The 22586-nt window shown below is 43.9% G+C and overlaps 1 protein-coding gene across 1 annotated transcript in view; it reads right to left on the reverse strand.

The window, feature by feature from the left end:
* Nucleotides 1-12004: 12004 nt before the first annotated feature.
* Nucleotides 12005-22586, reverse strand: part of LOC120048751 (myocyte-specific enhancer factor 2C-like) — a 50752-nt gene continuing 40170 nt past the window's right edge. Inside the window, exon 3 of the mRNA XM_038994983.1 lies at nucleotides 12005-12268. Within this exon, the coding sequence (XP_038850911.1) occupies nucleotides 12020-12268 (249 nt within the window). The 3' untranslated portion in view covers nucleotides 12005-12019. The remainder of the gene's footprint in view (nucleotides 12269-22586) is intronic.

A 22586-nucleotide genomic window follows, 5' to 3' on the forward strand; every position in this document is an offset into this window, starting at 1 on the left:
TGGCCGGTTTGAAAGCATTTTTCGATGTCCTCTGGACATGGACAGGCGTCCAACTTCAAAAATCAGTCTTGAGCGATCTGGCTGTGCGTGACATCTCTCCGGTTTGTCTCTCATGCTAGTGTTGATTACCTGCCAATTAACTTGAATGAAAATGACTTGACATATATTCAATCCCCCATGGAGGTGAAGCTCACAGCAGTTCCCTTCACAACCCTTGTGACATACAGTATGCCATCAAGCCTAACTCTCAACAGCCCCTCGAACATCTGACTACCTGAAATCTGTGTGTGTCTGTGTGTGTCTGTGTGTGTCTGTGTGTGTGTCTGTGTGTGACATTATGGTGGTGCATACGAAAGTCTGGGTTAATTTCAGTCTGAATGTTTAGTTGTGTGTGTGTGTGTGTATGGGTTGAAACAAGGCTATTGATGAGTCTACCCTCCCAGTACTCCTAAAACATTATGAACTTCAACAAACCTGTGCCTTTAACTTGTCTGAGACGAGAAGAAAAATACAGGGAGTCTAAGAGAGGGAGAAAACAAGCATTGATTGAAATAATAAAGCCCTTTACTCCGAGGATCAAATTATTATTGGCACTAATGGGTCGCTGACCACTGGGTCTTGTGCATGTCGTGACCGGGGTGTTCATGGTTGTCTCTGAGAGAGAGGGATCCTGAATGAACATTCTGATGGTTTGCTTATTCACTTTGCTTCTCCACACACACACACACACACACACACACACACACACACACACACACACACACACACACACACACACACACACACACACACACACACACACACACACACACACACACACACGCACACACACACGCACACACACACGCACACACACACGCACACATACACGCACACACACACACACACGCACACACACACGCACACACACACGCAGACACACACGCAGACACACACACACACACACACACACACACACACACACACACACACACACACACACACACACACACACACACACACACACACACACACACACAGAGACATGCGCGCAAAGACACACAAACACACACAGCTATTCCACGCCTGTTCTTCTCCACTCTCCTAGCCAGCCCCGCCAGCCAATAACTATTTTTAGCTCAGCCGCACTCTATTTTTAGACCACTACCGGTTCGGAAGCATTCATTATTAGGGAAAAGAATACCAAAAAGACAGAGAGGGAGGGAAAGGGGAGTGGAGGGGAGTGGAAGGGGGGCCTCTCAGTTTGGACATCAGAAACACACACACTTTGAAGGTGGTACGCCGTGAACTCCGCAGCTGTTTTTAATCGCAGGGAAGTGCAAGGAAAACACAGAGACTGGAGACGGGGGGAAAAAATGAATTAAAAAACATACACAAATGTTCTTGCTTTTCTTTTTTTTGCGTTAATACCCCACCCCCCCTAGGACTAAAATACAACAAGCTATTATGCCCTACCAAGCAAAAAGGCAGTAACTGCTCATAGCGTGGAAAATGCAGTTACTGCTAAAATGACCCCCATTTTCTCCAAAACACCAAACAATAGAAGAAGGATACTTGTCCACGTGATTAAGCATGTATTTAATGTAGCAAAAAGGACATTAAGTCATTTTCGACTAAATTAACAGTTACTGCCTTTTTGCTTGGACGGGAAGTATTAAAAAAAGAATGTGGATACCTGCTCGTCGAACATCTCATTCTAAAGTCATGGGCAATAACATGGAGTTGGTCCCCCATTTGCTGCTATAACAGCCTCCACTCTTCTGGGAAGGCATTCCATTAGATGTTGGAATTTTGCTGTGTGGACTTGCTTCCACTCAGCGACAAGAGCATTAGTAAGGTTGGGCACTGATGTTGGGCGATTACGCCTGGCACGCAGTCGGCGTTACAATTCATCCCAAAGATGTTCGAAGGGGATGAGGTCAGGGCTCTGTGCAGGTCAGGCAAGTTCTTCCACACCGATCTCGACAAACCATTTCCTATATGGACCTTGCTTTATGCACACGGCATTGTCATGCTGAAACAGGAAAGGGCCTTCCCCAAAAGGTTGTCACAAAGTTGGAAGCACACAATCATCTAGAATGTCATTGTATGCTGTAGCGTCAAGATTTCCCTTCACTGGAACTAAGGGGCCCAAACCATGAAAAACAGCCCCAGACCATTATTCCTCATCCACCAAACTGTACAGTAGGCACTATGCATTCAGGCAAGTAGCGTTCTCCTGGCATCCGCCAAACCCAGAATCGTCCGTCGGACTGCCAGATGGTGAAGCGTCATTCATCACTTCAGAGAACGTGTTTTCACTCCTCCAGAGTCCAATGTCGGCGAACTTTACACCACTCCAGTCGACGCATGGCATTGTGATCTTAGGCTTGTGTGCGGCTGCTTGGCCATGGAAACCCATTTCATGAAGCTCCCGACTAACAGTTCTTGTGCTGACGTTGCTTCCAGAGGCAGTTTGGAACTGAGTGAGTGTTGCAACCGAGGACAGACAATTTACAAAGAAACAGTACAAAGAAACACCTCAGTTGGTGGAATTCATGACGCAAAACACTTTGAACACTTGGACCATGTTTCACAAGCATGTAAAATGTGTGAGTTTTCCCCCCCAAACCCTTGAATCCATTTATAACTTTGTGTCAAGGGAGCTGGAAAACAGACAGTCAGGGTAGAGCTATTTGTAACATTTTGACCGAATGACTAAAGTATGGCCTAAAGCCAACGACAAGTGTGATACCTTGATATAAGCTGAAGCAGTTCTCAGTCAAGTATATATATTCACTACTTCTGGTTTAGAGACTGATAATGATTTCCTACACAGTCAGTCCAGTAATATAGAAAAGTCCTCCTGCCTAAAGGCTTGTGTCAAACTTTTTGAAGATGCACCTGATATAGATGAGATGACACATAGTCTTTGTTTTAGCCAATCCCTAATACCAGTAGCTTGCCAATGTCACAAGGTTAATTGACTTAGTCTGCCGAAAGCGGCTTCCGCCTTTAATCCTCAACTCAGGACAAACAACAAGCAGCATGGCTGATCTGTCCGTCAGTAGTAAAAATTGCTAGAAGCCTTCTGATCACAGTAACTAATATGTCACACCCTGTCTGTCTGTCTGTCTGTCACAGCACCTCAAATGGAAGCCCAACATCAACCTGGACAACTGTAAAACAACGTATCATAACTTCCTTATTTCTCCTGGATCTTGAGATGTGTAGAAATGGGGCAGGTCAATGAGTGCAGGCATTCAAAGTGAAAGAGTTGACAGCAGAGCTCTATGTGAGGCAGAATAAGCAGTCATTGAGCAGCAATCCACAGAGAAAACTCCTTAAAACGAATTCTCCCGACCCTAATTAGAATACACGTACACTGAACAAAAATACAAACGCAACATGTATAGTGTTGGTCCCATGGTTCATGATCCCAGAAAGCTGTTTACATCCCTGTAAGTGAGCACTTCTCATTTGTCAAGATAATCCATCAACATGACAGGTGTGGCATATCAAGAAGCTGATTAAACAGCTGATCATTACACATATGTACCTTGTGCTGGGAACAATATAAGGCCACTCTTAAATGTGCAGTTTTGCCAAACAACACAATGTCACAGATGTCTCAAGGTTTGAGTGAGCGTGTAGTTGGCATGCTGACTGCAGAAATGTCCACCAGAGCTGTTGCCAGAGAATTGAATGTTCATTTCTCTACCATAAGCCGCCTCCAACATTGTTTTAGAGAATTTGGCAGTACGTCCAACCGGCCTCACAACCGCAGACCAAGTGTAACAACGACAGCCCAGGACATCCACATCCGGCTTCTTCACCTGCGGGAATGTCTGAGACCAGCCACCCGGACAGCTGATGAAACTGTGGATTTGCCCAACTGAACAATTTCTGCACAAACTGTCAGAAACCATCCCAGGGAAGCTCATCTGCGTGCTCGTCGTCCTCACCAGTGTCTTGACCTGACTGCAGTTAAGCGTCGTAACCGACTTCAGTGGGCAAATGCTCACCTTCGACGGCCACTGGCACTCTGGAGAAGTGTGCTCCGCACTGATGAATCACGGCTTCAAATATACCAGGCAGATGGCAGACAGCGTGTATGGCGTCGTGTGGGTGAGCGGTTTGCTGATGAACAAAGTTCCCTATGGTGGTGGTTGGGTTATGGTATGGGCAGGCATAAGCTACGGACAATGAACACAACTGCATTTTATAGATGGCAATTTGAATGTAGAGAGATACAGTGACAAGATCCTGAGGCCCATTGTTGTGCCATTCATCCGCACCCATCACCTCATGTTTCAGCATGATAATGCACAGCCCCATGTTGCAAGGATCTGTACACAATTCCTGAAAGCTGAATATGTCCCAGTTTTTCTATTGTCTGTTACTCACCAGAGATGTCACCCATTGAGCATGTTTGGGATGCTCTGGATCTGCGTTTATGACAGCGTGTTCCAGTTCCCGCCAATATCCGGCAACTCCGCATAGCCATTGAAGAAGAGTGGGACAACATTCCACAGGCCACAATCAACAGTCTGATCAAGTCTACGTGAAGGAGATGTGTTGCACTGCATGAGGCAAATGGTGGTCATACCAGATACTGATTGGTTTTCTGATCCATGCCCCTACTTTTTTTTAAAGGTAATTGTTACCAACAGATGCATATCTATTTTCCCAGTCATGTGAAATCCATAGATTAGAGCCTAAGGAATTTATTTCAGTTGACTGATACTTTACATGTTCTGTAACTCAGTAAAATCTTTGAAATTGTTGCATGTTGCGCATATATTTTTGTTCAGTGTACAGAGAATAGCTAAATGCTGGAAAATATTTTCACAAGGTTGACATGCAAGAACACAATGGAGAAAAAATGCTTGAATTAAGTCGTGAGGAAAAGTTTGGAAGCAAATTAGACTGAAATCAATTTAACCCTTAGCCTACAATGGTCGCACCCTCGCAGAAATCTAATTAACAAAATAACAAAATCCCCATCAGATTTTCGACTGTTGAAGCTAGAGATATCTGGGGTTTTTGCATCCACCGCACCTGCCGATATCTGTGGTGAAAACTGGCAGAGCTAGAGCAGTGTTTTCAGACCATGAGACATCCCGGAAATCTTCTCACAAAATCCTATGTAGCATCCGAACGGTTTGACATATGAACTATTACGACCACTCTATTGAAAGATGAGACTCCCAGGAAGCCTCACAAGATTCTTCTGAAAGTCACTGGTACACGTTAACAAATTAATGGAAATATACTACCATTCAAAAGTTTGGGGTCACTTAGACATGTCCTTGTTTTCCATGAAAACATACATTAAATTAGTTGCAAAATGAATAGGAAATATAGTCAAGACTTTGACAAGGTTATAAATAATGATTTTTAATTTAAATAATAATTGTGTCCTTCAAACTTTGCTTTCGTCAAAGAATCCTCCATTTGCAGCAATTGCAGCATTGCAGACCTTTGGCATTCTAGTTGTCAGTTTGTTGAGGTAATCTGAAAGGAGTTCACCCCATGCGTCCTGAAGCACCTCCCACAAGTTGGATTGGCTTGATGGGTACTTCTTACTAACCTACGGTCAAGCTGCTCCCACAACAGCTCAATAGGGTTGAGATCCAGTGACTGTGCTGGCCACTCCATTATAGACGGAATACCAGCTGACTGCTTCTTCCCTAAATAGTTCTTGCATAGTTTAGAGCTGTGGTTTGGGTCATTGTCCTGTTGTAGGAGGAAATTGGCTCCAATTAAGCGCCGTCCACAGGGTATGGCATGGCGTTGCAAAATGGAGTGATAGCCTTCCTTCTTCAATATCCCTTTTACCCTGTACAAATCTCCCACTTTACCACCACCCACCATCACATTCCCTCCACCATGCTTGACAGATGGCTTCAAGCACTCCTCCATCTTTTCATTTTTTCTGCATCTCACGAATGTTCTTCTTTGTGTTCCGAATACCTCAAACTCAAATTTGTCTGTCCATAACACTTTTTTCCAATCTTCCTCGGTCCAGTGTCAGTGTTCTTTTTCCCATCTTTTATTTTTATTGGCAAATTTGAGATATGGCTTTTTCTTTGCAACTCTGCCTAGAAGGCCAGCATCCTGGAGTCGCCGCTTCACTGTTGACGTTGAGACTGGTGTTTTGCGGGTACTAATTAATGAAGCTGCCAGTTGAGGACTTGTGAGGCGTCTGTTTCTCAAACTAGACACTCCAATGTACTTGTCCTCTTGCTCAGTTGTGCACCGGGGCCTCCCACTCCTCTTTCTATTCTGGTTAGAGCCAGTTTGCGATGTTCTGTGAAGGGAGTACTACACAGCGTTGTATGAGATCTTCAGTTTCTTGGCAATTTCTCACATGGAATAGCCTTAATTTCTCAGAACAAGAATAGACTGACGAGTTTCAGAAGAAAATTCTTTGTTTCTGGCCATTTTGAGCCTGTAATCGAACCCACAAATGCTGATGCTCCAGATACTCAACTAGTCTAAAGAAGACCAGTTGTATTGATTCTTTAATCAGCAAAACAGTTTTCAGCTGTGCTAACATACTTGCAAACTTGTTTTCTAATGGTCAATTAACCTTTTAAAATGATAAGCTTGGATTAGCTAACACAACGTGGCATTGGAACACAGGAGTGATGGTTGCTGATAATGGGCCTCTGTACGCCTATGTAGATATTCCATAAAAAATCTGCCGATTCCAGCTACAATAGTCATTTACAACATTAACAATGTCTACATTGTATTTCTGATCAATTTGATGTTATTTTAATGGACTTTTTTTTTTGCTTTTCTTTCATGAACAAGCACATTTCTAAGTGACCCCAAACTTTTGAACAGTAGTGTATATATGGAGATAGTTTAGTGCCTAAAATAAGGGGGAAAATACATGTACATTTTTTATAAAATCCTGCTTTCTTATACAGTATCTCTCAGATGTAGAAGATACTTGAGAACAAACTTCCTTTAGATATTTTTTTGAGTATCTGTTGTTTCATGTAGTGAATCTGTTATTCAATGCATTTCTATTGGCTAATAGCAGTATTGCCAAATTCAATGTTTCATCCAATATTTCTCTAAATATTTTAGACAGGGCCTAGACTCTAGAGAGTTAATAAATCCCCCCCCCATGCCTCCCTCCCTCCAATGGACTGTCGCTGGGCTGGAGTTACACCTGTGCTTCTCCTCACACGTCTCGACACACGGGCGAAACATACGCCAGCGAGCTTTACTGAATCTCATTAGCCAAGCAGGTAGTCATTAACAGAATGACCTTTGGAAATAATTACCAGCCTGCATCCCTCCCTCCTTTGCTCTTTGCTCCCTCCCTCCTCTTATACGTTCCTCTGCTCCCCCTCCCCCTCTCATTCAGAAGTTCCCACTAGGTGAAGAGAGAGAGAGAGAGCAAGAGAGAGAGAGCGAGAGAGAGAGGGGAGAAGAGAGTGGGGGAGGGTGGTCAGCCAAGCCCCCGCTTCTGCTGTTTAAGATTAAAGGGTGAAGTGAACTATCAGATTAGGTTAATCTGAAGGGGAAAAGGGATTGGCCACTTGCCCTCCTGCTCTTCCTCCTTTCACGGCTGGGGGCTGTGCCACGCACCCATGTGGCGCCCCATGTGAGTCTGGAGCACTAAACTAGGCTGAGGTCATGATGTCATCGTCACTGCAGGAGTGAGCCCATCATCACGCCCACACCTCCTACCATTCTCTACCAAGCCAACGCCTACCCCACCCCCCAGGCTGGTACTCCCTCTCTACTCTCAAGCTTCAGCTGAAGCGTGTGCTCTTTGTTTCCCAGAGGAAAAACAAACCCATTGTTGGAATGGGGATTTGGAACAGGATGCTCAGAGTGTGTGTCGTTGGACTGGTGTTGTTTGATTGCAGCCACATTTGGCTTGGCTCTGTCTACCCACAAGTGAGAAGTAAAAGGTCTTTCATGTGCACTGGCAATTAAGAATCCCCACATCCATGTCATAAATCTCCAATGAGAGCTCATAGAAGATTCTTGGATGAGGAGGTAAAAAAAAAAGGAAAGGGTAGATCCATTCTACTATCATCTACCAACACGGCTTCCTATTTCTACACTAATGCTGCTCACATGTCCAGGAAGCCAGCCTGGCAGGCTGAGAGTATAGGAAATCTATCTGCGTGTTGGAGCTTTTTATCTGGTGCCAGTGGCAAACTGCATTGTAGAGCTGCCAAGAGGAGGCTAGGGCCGTTCTGAGAACAACACAATCAGATAGCCTAACTGTGTGTACACTTATGTGTGTCTTTAAGAAGCTATATACAAGAATTAAGAATTAGCTTTTTAAAAATTATTTTCTTTCACTTTAATTATGTTGACCTTCCCACCTTTTGTCTAGCATCTGATGCTGTCATGTCTTTTAAAAACATTCCAAGCAGATAGTTTAAGAATACTATAACCCACTTCAATGCTTCAATGGAGTCAACTAGAAAATACACAGAAACATATGGGCCGATCACGTTTCAATTGAACCTCCGTTTTCCATCGGATGGGATCATTAATCTCTCGTTACCCTGGCTGCTATGCTCCAATCACAGTCATTTTCTTTTGTTAGACTTTGGTGGCCATCTTGATTCCATTTGTCGTAATGCTTGTTCATGGTGTTACAGTTTGGAAGTGTTTTTTTCTCCCTCCAATTGATGGTGTCAAAAAGGGTAAAAACAAAGCTTGCAGCTGGGGACAACATTGGTGTCTTGGTCTCTTTGGTTTCACAGATATTTGTGGAAGTGTCATCCTCAGCTGAGACAGTCAATTTAGCCCTTCTCAACCCGATTATCTGCCTTCCACTTCTCTCTCTCCCTCTTCTCTCTCACTCTTCTCTCTCTTCCTCATTACTCCCTCCCTTTTCTCTCCCTCCCTCTTCTCTCTCTTCTCTCTCTCCCTATTCTCTCCCTCTTCTCTCCCTCTTCTCTCTCTCCCTCTTCTCTCTCCATTCTCTTTCTCCCTCTTCTCTCCCTATTCTCTCTCTCTCTCTTCTCTCTCTTTCAATATTTTCTCTCTCCTTTTCATGGATTAACATGATAGCAGCAACTGAACAAGGATGAAAGGCATGGCCAGATAAATGAAGAATAGAAGGAAAAAAAAAGTGAGAGAGAGAAAGAGAGAGAGAGAGAGAGAGAGCGAGAGAGAGAGAGAGAGAGAGAGAGAGTGATGGAGCCTCTTTTAAAACATACTATAGCTGGAGAGGCTGTGCAACCCTCTCAGTGCCACTCTCTCAACAACGCTAATTATCAACCAAAGACATGCTAATTACATAGAGCTTTATTGCTAATGTAGCAGGCCTCTCTGCCAGCCGCCCACACGCTGTGCTGAACACCCCTACCTCTGCCTCTCCTCCTACTACACCTCCAGGCACAGCAGCCAATCGCAAAACACTGAGATGCTCCATTTGTGTGTGTGTGTGTTTGTGTGTGCATGTATATGTTCATATCTAAGGAGTTATAGCGATACAGTATAGTCTTCCCTTGCTACTGTTCACATATATCAACTATGTCACATGTTAGTCTATTCCTTGCTCTCTGGTCTTTGGCCTACCGCCTCCAGCTCCCAATGGCCCTCCCTGTCCTCCTGTCCTGGACCTCCTACCCATATTGCCATCACAACAGGAAGTCTGCTTTGTCCCCCTCTCACACCCGCATCCCCCACCTGTGACGTAACCTAGCATCGATACACGAGGCTCGGCAGGAGAGATCCAACCCCCTCTCCTCACACCTCCCTCCTTCTCTCCAGCTCCCACGGTAAACGTGCTTGTGGCTGCGATGTGGCCAATCCCGTTAGCACGCCACGGCTAAGGCCTCTTCCAATCGATTTCTCCCGCTGCGAGTCGGAACCGCGTCTGACCCAGGATCACAGAAGCCAGCACCGCAGCGCTCCCCACTACGCTCTTTAACGCGCTCCTCAAGCACGGCTGTTTACGCATTAGCCTTTCCCCACTCCGCATTAGCCTTTCCCCACTCCGCATTAGCCTTTCCCCACTCCGCATTAGCCTTTCCCCACTCCGCATTAGCCTTTCCCCACTCGGCTAATGGAGAGCTGCAAAGGCCCTGCAGGTCTGTTCACAGGCGCTTGTTGAAACATGTGACGGCTCTCTTCATTGTCTCTGCGGGACTGGCTGATTGGCTATGTAGGCTATGCTATGGATAAGATCGTCTGCTAAATGAGTCAATGTAAATGAAATAACACTGAGAGAAAGCTTGTTATCTTTCTCTGTGTAGTGGGGTGTGATTTCTATGCAGCTGCATGGTAGGGGAATTCTCCAGGGTATTTCACAGGGATACAAAGAGACTTTGGGGATACTACATAGAGTATACATCAGTGGAGGCTGCTGAGGGGAGGACGGCTCATAATAATGGCCGGAAAGGAGCTAATGGAATGGCATCAAAGACCTGGAAACCATGGAAACCATGTGTTTGATGTATTTGATACCATTCCACCATTCCACCCGTTCTCCCCAATTAAGGTGCCACCAACCTCCTGTGCTATATATAAATACTATATTATAAATGTCATTACAATACATTCCACTATTTTGAAATACACAATTTCACTGTAATTAATACATTGTAATGCATATGACCAATGCATGTGACCACCACAATCTAATGCATCTGGTAGGGTTGCATTTGCAAAGTAAGAGCAGTTTTGAAGTGGTAGGCAGAGCACATCTAAGGCTATCAACATCATATACTTGCCTCCTTAAATGCATTCTATGCTAATGTATACAGTCTGTGTTTTAATCGTTAATGCTACTTATACTTTGATAAGCTACTCTAAACAGGGTATAGGTTTTAGTTTACCACTTGAAATTGGACGTCTATGGCCTGGCCTGTACGCAGCATCAACAATGGAGCATGCATTATATACTATGTGTTATTTTATTGCTTTTGAGTGTTCAGGAAACTTCACAAAAAATGTTACTTGACGTGATGGCATATTTGTTTTGTTATTGTGTATGACCCTCTTCTCCTATTTTTATGTTACTCTAATAGCTGGTGATCCTATGCTTGCTTCTGTGTTGTCAAGGGCCCCTCTCACATGTTGTGTTGTCAAGGGCACCTTTGTGTGTGTGTGTATGTGTGTGTGTGTGTGTGTTCAGGTGGTTGTGTAGGTTTAAGAGGGCATCTATGTGTAACATTAAGTCACTGTGTGTGTGTGTGTGTGTGTGTGTGTGTGTGTGTGTGTGTGTATGTGTGTGTGTGTGTGTGTGTGTGTGTGTGTGTGTGTGTGTGTGTGTGTGTGTGTGTGTGTGTGTGTGTGTGTGTGTGTGTGGTGTGTGTGTGAATATGTGTGTGTGAATATGTGTGTGTGTGTGGCCCACCAGAGTTAGACAGATCGTCATGGTGACCGTTGTGTAACCAGGGTCACGTTGGAGCTTAAGGATCCTTCATGATGTTGGCCTGTCCCTCTGGCCTGGCGGGAGCAACTCACCTGACACGGCCGTTTAGTGTCCCACTGAGCCGGGCGTCCCCACACTTCGGCAACCAATGGCAACATGTCCCCTGTAGCGCGAGTCACCACAATGCCAAAGGGACACTAACAATGGGACACTAACAATGGGACTCTAACAATGGGACTCTAACAATGGGACTCTAACAATGGGACTCTAACTAGGGGACTTTAACTAGGGGACTTTAACTTGGGGACTCTAACTAGGGAACTTTAACATGGGGACTCTACCTAGGGGACTTTAACTTGGGGACTCTAACTAGGGAACTTTAACTTGGGGACTCTAACTAGGGAACTTTAACTTGGGGACTCTAACTAGGGAACTTTAACTTGGGGACTCTAACTAGGGGACTTTAACTTGGGGACTCTAACTAGGGGCTAAACCTCACAGGGGCTAAGTGTGGTCTTACAGACAGCAAGGACTGTAGGGGCATGTAGGGGCCTGTCTCTTTAACCTCGTAAGAGAGAGCCTAAGAGATAGTCTACACAGATATCAAATGAGGATGACTTTGGGTGGATAAATGAAGCTTTGGTAGTCTAGATATGAACCCAATGGTCATTAAGTGTGTGTGTGTGTGTGTGTGTGTGGTGCCCGGGGACTCACTTCCACAATGTCAGAGTTGGTCCTGCTCTCGTGGGGCTCGTTGTACTCGGTGTACTTGAGCAGCACCTTGTCCATATCGGTGCTGGCGTACTGGAACAGCTTATTGGTACTGTTGAAGATGATGAGGGCGATCTCACAGTCACACAGCACGCTCAGCTCATAAGCCTTCTTCATTAGGCCAAACTTCCTCTTCGTAAACGTCACCTACAGAAAGAAAGAGAGGAGGAGAAAGGAGAGAGGAGGGGAGAGAGAGAGGTTAGAGAGAGGGTGAGCGTCTGAGGATGAATTTAGAAGCAGGTTTTCATCACTGGTATGTGTGCTGTGTTTTCCTTGTTGGGGATTGGAATGAGGTGTTTCAGTTCCTCTACAGTACACCTGACCAGACCCCTGTGTCAACATCAACCTGGATTTTCCAACACACGATCCTCATTTTATTATGAAAATAGAACTCCATACTTTCCCTTTTTGTTTTCCTTCATAATGTATGAAAAGAGAAATCTGGCGCAATCAGAGCTTTTCCACTCATAAATCATGAAACTGAAGGCTGCATGAAAGAATTTCTCAAAGTCAGGGCTGTTCTCCACTCCAACCTGTTCTCCACTGAAAGGTGAAAGGTTACTGTAACTGTCCATATACTCTGGTATGAAGAAAAAAGAGGCTGATAAGAAATGCGATCTGTCTTGAAGAGATAACAATGACGCAGATCAGTTCATCACACTACACGCACGCACGCACGCACGCACGCACGCACGCACGCACGCACGCACGCACGCACGCACGCACACACACACACACACACACACACACACACACACACACACACACACACACACACACACACACACACACACACACACACACACACACACACACACACACACTCTATTGAGGGCTTGAGAGAGTATAGCTAAGACTGCTAACAGTCTATTAAAGAAGCAACATTGTAAAAATAACACAGGGGTTTGCTCGCTGAGTTTTGTTTCATATAGCTACTTTTTGAAGCACTAGGTAGATAGAAATGTTGCACCACAGAAACCACACAGTCTTCACATATGGGGACCTGTGTCTGTGTCTGTGTCTGTGTCTGTGTGTCTGTGTCTGTGTGTGTGTGTGTGTGTGTGTGTGTGTGTGTGTGTGTGTGTGTGTGTGTGTGTGTGTGTGTCTGTCTGTGTGTGTGTGTGTGTGTGTGTCTGTGTGTGTGTGTGTGTGTGTGTGTGTGTGTGTGTGTGTGTGTGTGTGTGTGTGTGTGTGTGTGTGTGTGTGTGTGTGTGTGTGTGTGTGTGTATGTGTTTGAGGCCCACTACCTCAGCACATCATCTTTAAACACACACATATAAAGGTACCTTTAGGTTTCTAAATAGCACCATGTGAGTTGTGTCATTAATTTCTCCGTTACTTGGCCTTCAGTGGTGGGAGGAAAATGGTCACCCACACCAGCGCAGTAATTTCAAAGCTACACACCCAAGGTGAAACCCACTAGATGTCTGGCTTCATAAGCTCTCTGCTGTCTCTCTCTTTTTGTCTCTCTCTACCCCCCCCCTCTCTCCTTTCTCTGTGACTGGAGCTGGAACCTGATGAGGGTTGATCGAGAGACAGAGATAGAGAGCGAGAGGGGGGGTGTTTGTCTCTTCTATTCACTCCTGACACCTTACCTCCCCAATAACACACCATTTACACACATACTGATGAATATGAATGGCTCGGACAAGATTATGAGCACAGCCAACTGTTCAGGTCTAACAGAATGACCGTTCTAGAGTTAAAACCTTTGCTTAGGCATACAGATGTAGGATCATAATTTGAGCCAGTTTTCTACAGCAGGAAAATAATCCTGCAGCAACAGGAAATGTGAATTATTATTAGCCATTTTTCTAGACGTTGATACATTTTTCATGAGGGCAAATCAAGGCTGAAATGTCAAAGTCGAAATTTAAAACTCAAATACTCAACCAGTTTGCATTTCTTGCCGTGCAGAAAAATTCTCAGCAATAAAAGTTTAATCGAATGAAGATCCTACATCTGTATATGGATGGACCACATCAACTTATCAGTGAAGGAATGAATGAATGTATCAATGCAGATCTTTCTGATGTCCTTCACAGTATCATTGAGGTCTTCAGCAGCTGAAAAGCTCAGAGGATTGAAAGAGGAGAAGAAGGATAGATATCTATAGAGTTTTGCCTTTCCTTTCCTGAAATGAAATCGGACAGGACACACCACAGAAATGTAATAATATCAAACAATATCTATCATCCTCCCCTTATTGTCCTCCCCTCTACGATGAGTTGAGAAGCGTCATTCTGTATAGGCCAACCTCAGATGAACCACTGACCCTGTCCCAGCCTTCCCTCCCAGTTGGTGAATGATGTCACATGCCACAATGAGCTCCATATCGAATGGCCACCAGGGCTTAAAGACAACAGAGGTGAAACCAGAGACAGGCGACGCTTTCAACTCCCCGTACCATTATGCATGAAAAAGGCTCTAGAATTCACTAATACTTGACTGATTTACCACTGAAAGACTCCCTGGGCTTTAAATACCATGGTGACATTTACAGTCATACCGAAATGCTAAAAAATGAACCTCGTTCAGAGGCAAAGGACCAAAGGCAGGTAGAGACTGGATGATTAATTGTCATAACAAGCCCACAGGAAACTATAATGCACTGGGACAGAAATACAAACATCAAGGCCTAACTAGGCCTGCTGGCTACTGGCTGCTGGCTACATGACAAACTCAACAAGACACCACTAGAAGGTCATGTGATTTTAGTCTGGAACAGGTCCTAAGTGGTGTCTTCCTCAGGTGGCAGGAAGTTGAAGGAACATAGAAGAAGTTGAAGGAACTTACAGGAAGTTGAAGAAACTTACAGGAAGTTGAAGTTCTGGTGCCAGAGGCTTTAGGGTAAGATACATTGTAGTAGTAGACCAGTAGTGGACCTAATGTAACATGCAGGCCCAGAGCTGGCATCACCCACTCACTTCAAAATTACATCAATATTATAAAAGGTGGCAGGTAGCACACATGGCACTACCAGGGCAGAGCTAATGTATCTCAAAGGCGAGGCCCATATTATGTATAGAATCTGCTAAAAAAAAGCTTTACAAATAACACCTACATAAAAATCCCATACACCGCCATTCCATACTCTTAACACCTATACCTGAAAAATCCCCCACACACATACATATGGATTACATATTTTTTTTAAGTAATCCATATGTACAAAATGAAGCAGGTACTGTAGCTCTGGAAAGTTCTCTGACTGGTGGTGATTTGAACTGCTTGGCAAAACGCTACACTGTGACCTCACTTGATGATGTCATGTGCCCACAGTTAGCCGACGGACACGACCCTTGTGCTGGTGATGTCATCACTCACCGCTGCCACCTCCTGTCGCTATTGGCCAGTGTTGTGTTTGAGACCACCTAAAGCAAGACTGATTCAAGACCAAGATGGAGAAAATCGAGTCCAAATCAAGACCAAGACTGGAGGAGGGTGGGCAAGACTGAGTCAAGACCGAAACCGGGAGGTGGACAAGGGGTTCGAGACCGAGTCAACACCGAGACCAGAAAAATACGATTCCAATTCAAGACAATGATTGTAATTTTGTCAAATCACTTTGTCAAATTCTGTGTTCATATTTTAGAACAACATATGGATTTTTTAGACATTCAGAATAGAGAAAAAATGCATGCTGGGGGAAATAGATCCACTCTACAAATAATTACTAACCAAAAAAGAGAGGGGAACCATCTAAGCCTTCAGAGAAGGGATAAGGATTTATAAAATAATAATAATAATAATATATAGTTATACTGATAATTATATTATTATTTTCAATGATGTTCTGATTGAATCTCTTCAGTTTTTGTTGGAAAGGAAAGGGTTAACACTGAAGAGAAAAAAAGATCCAATCAGGACTTTTATTTCTGGTCTCTGAGGAGATAAATCTAGCTAGCTAGGTCAGCCATTGGCTAGGCCAACAGAAGCTATATAAAGGCATTGGCCATTCAACTGTATTAGAGCACCATTTTGGAGTGACGGGAATCAACCTATCACATTTTGACTTAATAAGTGGGACAATATTTACAAGTACGTATGGAAAGTTCTGCCTTCTTGAAGGCCAACAGGTCACTGCGCAATAGCGAGCAATAGTTTCCCCACGGTCTAGCTAGCTAGATTTTGTTGAAGCAAATTTTCAGCGGCTGCAGCAGGTGTTATCAAAGAGGATGTTGTTGCTAATTTGTTATCTTCTCCCTTTTCAAGACTAACTTTCAACAAGAAGATAAGTTTCAAATGATCATCATCTGTTGAGTGCATATGTGTTTTTTATTGCAGTGCGCTTGGTGTTGTTAGCCATCTCTTTGAAAATAACTTATGTTTGTGAAACATTGTTGCATTTAAAGTGGAGCTGACAGCGTTTTAGAATAGGACACAATAAAAAAATCTGACAAGCGACCACTTAGATATGGTAATGTTCACGTTTCTTAAATTCTTATAATGTTTGGGAATTACAGTTGAAGTCGGAAGTTTACATACACCTTAGCCAACTAAATTTAAACTCAGTTTTTCACTAGTCCTGACATTTAATCCTAGTAAAAATTCCCTTTTTTAGGTCAGTTAGGATCACCACTTTATTTTAAGAATGTGAAATGTCAGAACAATAGTAGAGAGAATGATTTATTTAAGCTTTTATTTCTTTCATCACATTCCCAATTAGTATTTGGTAGCATTGCCTTTAAATTGTTTAACTTGGGTCAAACATTTCAGGTAGCCTTCCACAAGCTTCCCATAAGAAGTTGGGTGAATTTTGGCCCATTCCTCCTGACAGAGCTAGTGTAACTGAATCAGGTTTGTAGGCCTCCTTGCTCGCACACGCTTTTTCAGTTCTGCCCACAAATTTTCTATAGGATTGAGGTCAAGGCTTCGTGATGGTCACTCCAATACCTTGACTTTGTTGTCCTTAAGCCATTTTGCCACAACTTTGGAAGTGTGCTTGGGGTCATTGTCCATTTGGAAGACCCATTTGGAACCAAGCTTTAACTTCCTGACTGATGTCTTGAGATTTTGCTTCAATATAGCCACATCATTTCCTGCCTCATGATGCCATCTTTTTTATGAAGTGCAACAGTCCCTCCTGCAGCAAAGCACCCCCACAACACGATGCTGCCACCCCTGTGCTTCATGGTTGGGATGGTGTTCTTCGGCTTGCAAGCCTCCGCCTTTTTCCTCCAAACATACCGATGGTCATTGTGACCAAACAGTTATATTTTTGTTTTATTAGACCAGAGGACATTTCTCCAATAAGTACAATCTTTGTCTCCTTGTGCAGTTGCAAACCGTAGTCTGGCTTTTTTTATGGTGGTTTTCGAGCAGTGGCTTCCTCCTTGCTGAGCGGCCTTTCAGGTTATGTCGATATAGGACTCGTTTTACTGTGGATATAGATACTTTTGTACCTGTTTCCTCCAGCATCTTCACAAGGTCCTTTGCTGTTGTTCTGGGATTGATTTGCACTTTTCGCACCAAAATAAGCTCATCTCTAGGAGACAGAATGCGTCTCCTTCCTGAGTGGTATGACGTCTGTGTGGTCCCATGGTGTTTATACTTGAGTACCATTGTTTGTACAGTACAGATGAACGTGGTACCTTCAGGCGTTTGAAAATTGCTCCCAAGGATGAAGCATAATTTTGGAGGTCTACAATTTTTTCTCTGAGGTCTTGGCTGATTTCTTTTGATTTTCCCATGATGTCAAGCAAAGAGGCACTGAGTTTGAAGGTAGGCCTTGAAATACATCCACAGTTAAACCTCCAATTGACTCAAATTATGTCAACGAGCCTATCAGAAGCTTCTAAACCAAGACATCATTTTCTGGAATTTTCCAAGCTGTTTAAAGGCACAGTCAACTTCTGACCCACTGGAATTGTGATACAGTGAATTATAAGTGAAATAATCTGTCTGTAAACAATTGTTGGAAAAATGACTTGTGTCATGCACAAAGTTGATGTCCTACCCGACTTGCCAAAACTATAGTTTGTTAACAAGACATTTGTGGAGTGGTTGAAAAACAAGTTTTAATGACTCCAACCTAAGTGTATGTAAACTTCAGACTTCAACTGTATGTATACTAAGGCATTGGTGTAAATTCTATAGCATATCATGGAAAAGCGGGCGTTGCGTTTGGACAATTAATAGACACTTCAGTAAATTAAACCGAATAAAAACATCTGTCTTGTCCAGGACCAGAGTCTACACAGACCAGTGCGCTATAGCCAATCAGAGCTACAGTAGGACTTTATACAAACAAGCCATTTGCCATAGGGGCCTGCCATCATTCAGTTTGAACTGGACTGTGTGTTTACAGGCAGTTGCAACAGCGCGACTTTAGATCATTAGAATGAATTTGCCAAAAGCCGCAAAATACACCTGAATGGATGTCTGCAAATATGTAAACACTACAGGAGCCCTCTTACATTTTGGACCTTTATGATCCTATTGATCAAACAACTATGAAAAGGTAGGCTTTCTCTCCCTCAGTTTTTCACATCTACACCAACAAGATCAACAACTAATGCTAGCCAGAGCAAGATGAGCTAAAATCTAACAAAGGAATATTAGTTAAAACCTTTCAAACTTTTTCAGCTAGTTGGCCGTCAAAATTGCACTGATAAACAATGTGGAATTGTAGCCTCCTCGTCCTTCTGTAGCTTCTCAACCGAGCACCCAAGCTAACTGACTAAAGTTGGCTAGCTTGCGAGCTAGCTACTTCCAGACACAAATGAGAGAACACTTCAATCTGACCATTTTACTTGCTGTAGCAGAACTGGTTAGGCTGTTTACTTTTTTTGCCTATGTTTACTGACACCAGTCATATTCAGCAGGTGTTGCACATTCGTAAATTCATCAGTTGTTCTGCGCTCTGGCACACTCAGACGAGAGTGCTCTGAAATCGGAGTAGATAGCCAGAGTGAATTTGTCAATGCAAGAGACATGCTAACTGTATAACAGTCATTCAAGTTCTTGCTAGCTAACCAAATGACACCTGCTGATAATTATGAGTTTTTTACTCCGCTGCTCTCGGCTGGTCTAGGGAAGAAATTACGAGGCCTCACTGTCCGAGACCAAGTCAAGACTGAGTACAAATGTATCCGACACCGAGTCAAGAACGACCCACTCCATATGTGGTCTCAAGACCGTTCTCAAATACTGCAACACTGTTACGGGCCCTCTAACCAATGTTCTGGCCCCCACTCCCCACTTCCACTTTGTAACCCAATGCAGTCAGTATACTTTGAATGGAATATCCATTGGAGGCCTAACTCTATCTCCGATCTATCCCATTGGTCTTCATACCACCACCACTTTCAATGTGGTTTAACCTCTCTCTAAAACCCTCTCTTTTTGCTGATGGGTGGGCGCTGTTAGCTACATTAACGTGATAATCCCAGAACATTATTGTAGCACCTTTGCTACTATCAGGGCGGGAGGTTTGCTGGTTAAAACAGTGTGAACCCTTAAGTGTCAAACAAACTGTGAATGAGTGTTTTTTTACTGCAGAAATCTCAGGGGCCCCCGAGTGTGAAATCTATAGTTGCACCTAATGGTGCATGGTCTTAGGATGAGAGTAGAGGAAGACCAGAGGCCTCACTGTTTGGTGTTTTGTGTGAGAGCATGTCATCTGGTCAGAGGCTGAACGTCCAGCCTCCTCACATAGTGTACTGTATATACACTCCCTCCTTCCCACCCTCCCTCCCTCTCTTTCCCCTCGAGACGGACAGCGTCAACCAAGAGGACAAACATGTTTACCACGAGGAGCTCCGAAGGACTGAACTGACGTACTATGGCCACAGTCAAGAAAGGAGAAAAGAGAGGAGGGGAAAAAAAGTGAGCGAGCGTCTTAGGGTGAAGGGGGTGGGAGGGAGGGGGGGGGGGGCACAGGAAGCACATTTGTATGCATTTCCTCTCATAACAGGAAGAGTCTGGTGGCTTCCCCTTCACAATGGGCCTCGCTTCTGCTTCCCACCTCCTGGGGGGAGGAGGAGGAGGTGGAAGAGAGAGACAGGGACCGAGAGCGGTCATTTAACCAAGCAAATATACACACAATATGTTAAGACTCATGCAAACATCATCACACACATCATACAGATGCCGTATCTTAATAAGAGCCAGGTTCACACAGCAGAAAAATAATCCATCAGCAACAGGAGCTGTGAACTGTTATGTGGATTATAATTAATGGCCATTTTTTTGTAGGTGTTGATACATTTTTCGTTAGGGCAAATCAAGTGTGAAATGTTAAATTGGAAATTGCAAACTTTAGAAGCCTTTTTAAAGCTTGAATACACTACAATACTGCTTTCACATAGGATTCACTGAAAACAATTCCTGCAACAGGATGATCAAATTAAGACATGGCATATTTACACACCCAACATAAGTGCATGCACACACGCATACAAGTCAACACTCAATACCATTGCCCGCCACACACAAACACTTGTCCTATTGTCAGAAGGCTCCCCACACTAAAGGAATAAGGACAGGAGTCCAAGACTTGGGCCTGAACTCTCCTCAGAGCCAAACAGGCTGCTGGAGATGAATGATGACAACAGGAGCTTTGTTTGAGCTCACATCTCTAATATATGCTTACTCCACTCCACTCCCCACCACCACCCAGCACCCACCCACTCCTAATAGCCTGTCCTAGACTTTCAGAGTACATAAAAAACGAACTCCTGTACAAGAGATCACATTGAAATTCAAGCTAATCAATTAAAATCTATCAACTAGTAATGTCTGAGAAAGAATCCTGCATTACAATATGAAAAATGGTTAATGCAGTGATTTCATTGGATTTTCTTTTCCCGGAGGTAGTGATTTCTGAGAAAAGCACTCCTGCCCGAGTATGGCCGTGCTCTGTATGTTCCTGTTTAGACTGTAAAACCACAAGTGGAAAGTGATATATCCAGTGCATGCTGCAAAAATGTGTGTGTTAACTTTGCGAGAGCCGAGTCAGTGGCGAGATTGACCAAAATAGCTTTTTATTTTCATTCATTTGTGAGGATGAAAATGTCTTGTTGCACAGAGCTCCAGTTGAAAGATAAAGAAGGAAAAAGAGACACCAAAAATTAAAAGAGGACACAGAGGAGAGTAGCAGTACAAGAGAAGAAGAAAAGAGGACACAGAGGAGAGTAGCAGTACAAGAGAAGAAGAAAAGAGGACACAGAGGAGAGTAGCGGTACAAGAGAAGAAGAAAAGAGGACACAGAGGAGAGTAGCAGTACAAGAGAAGAAGAAAAGAGGACACAGAGGAGAGTAGCGGTACAAGAGAAGAAGAAAAGAGGACACAGAGGAGAGTAGCAGTACAAGAGAAGAAGAAAAGAGGACACAGAGGAGAGTAGCGGTACAAGAGAAGAAGAAAAGAGGACACAGAGGAGAGTAGCAGTACAAGAGAAGAAGAAAAGAGGACACAGAGGAGAGTAGCAGTACAAGAGAAGAAGAAAAGAGGACACAGAGGAGAGTAGCGGTACAAGAGAAGAAGAAAAGAGGACACAGAGGAGAGTAGCAGTACAAGAGAAGAAGAAAAGAGGCGGTTAAAGAAGATGAGAAGACAAAAGAGGGCATAAAGTGGAGGAAAGGTGAGGTGTTTTTGCAAGCGCTCTCTAGGTGAGGTCTCTCAGGGTTGAGCAGACTGACACAGAGGAGCTTGGCTCACAGAGGTAACGATCAAGGACATGAGAAAAGGTGGGAAACGGGGGAAGAGAGGAGAAGTGCAGGGGTGAAGAGATACCCTGAGGGCCTCATTATTTTCCTGCCGTTAATTTCCCTCACAAGCTTTCTCACCCCACCGCTGTTGATTGGAGACACGCCGGAATTGTTGTAAGTGAAAGAACCATGTTTCTTCATTCTGCGGTGGTGTGGATTGTTTCCTTGATAAGAAAGAAATAAGCTCACGTGCTGAAGATAAACATATATTATTGTGTTTTTGAGTCCTGACTGGGGAGAGAAATGGGGAGGGGGCACGTTTCTACTTCCTGTGACTGATGACTTCATCCACGTTTAACCTCTGACCCCTCCACAGGGGCTCTTCCCCTTTACAACCCACCACCCCCACTGTCACACACACACACACACACACACACACACACACACACACACACACACACACACACACACACACACACACACACACACACACACACACACACACACACACACACAGCTGAACTGGCTGGACAGACGTGTCAATCTGCATTACCCTCAATTAGCCCCAATTAGCTGGACTCCATGATGGCCGACCCTGGATGTTAACGACAAGACGAGAGATAGAAGTGTTTAACTCAGTCGAATTAAATATATGTGTGTGTTAATTAGAAATGTATGTGTGTGTCTAAGTATGTGTCTGAGTGTATAATATGTTTGAGCATGTATGTCTGCAATAGATATCTGTGTGTGTGTGTGTATGTCTGTGTAAGTGTGTGTGTGTTTGTGTGAGTGTGTGTGTCTGCTCTCTGTCTACG

This window comes from Salvelinus namaycush, chromosome 1 (genome assembly GCF_016432855.1).
Source record: "Salvelinus namaycush isolate Seneca chromosome 1, SaNama_1.0, whole genome shotgun sequence".
NCBI classification, from domain to species: domain Eukaryota; kingdom Metazoa; phylum Chordata; class Actinopteri; order Salmoniformes; family Salmonidae; genus Salvelinus; species Salvelinus namaycush.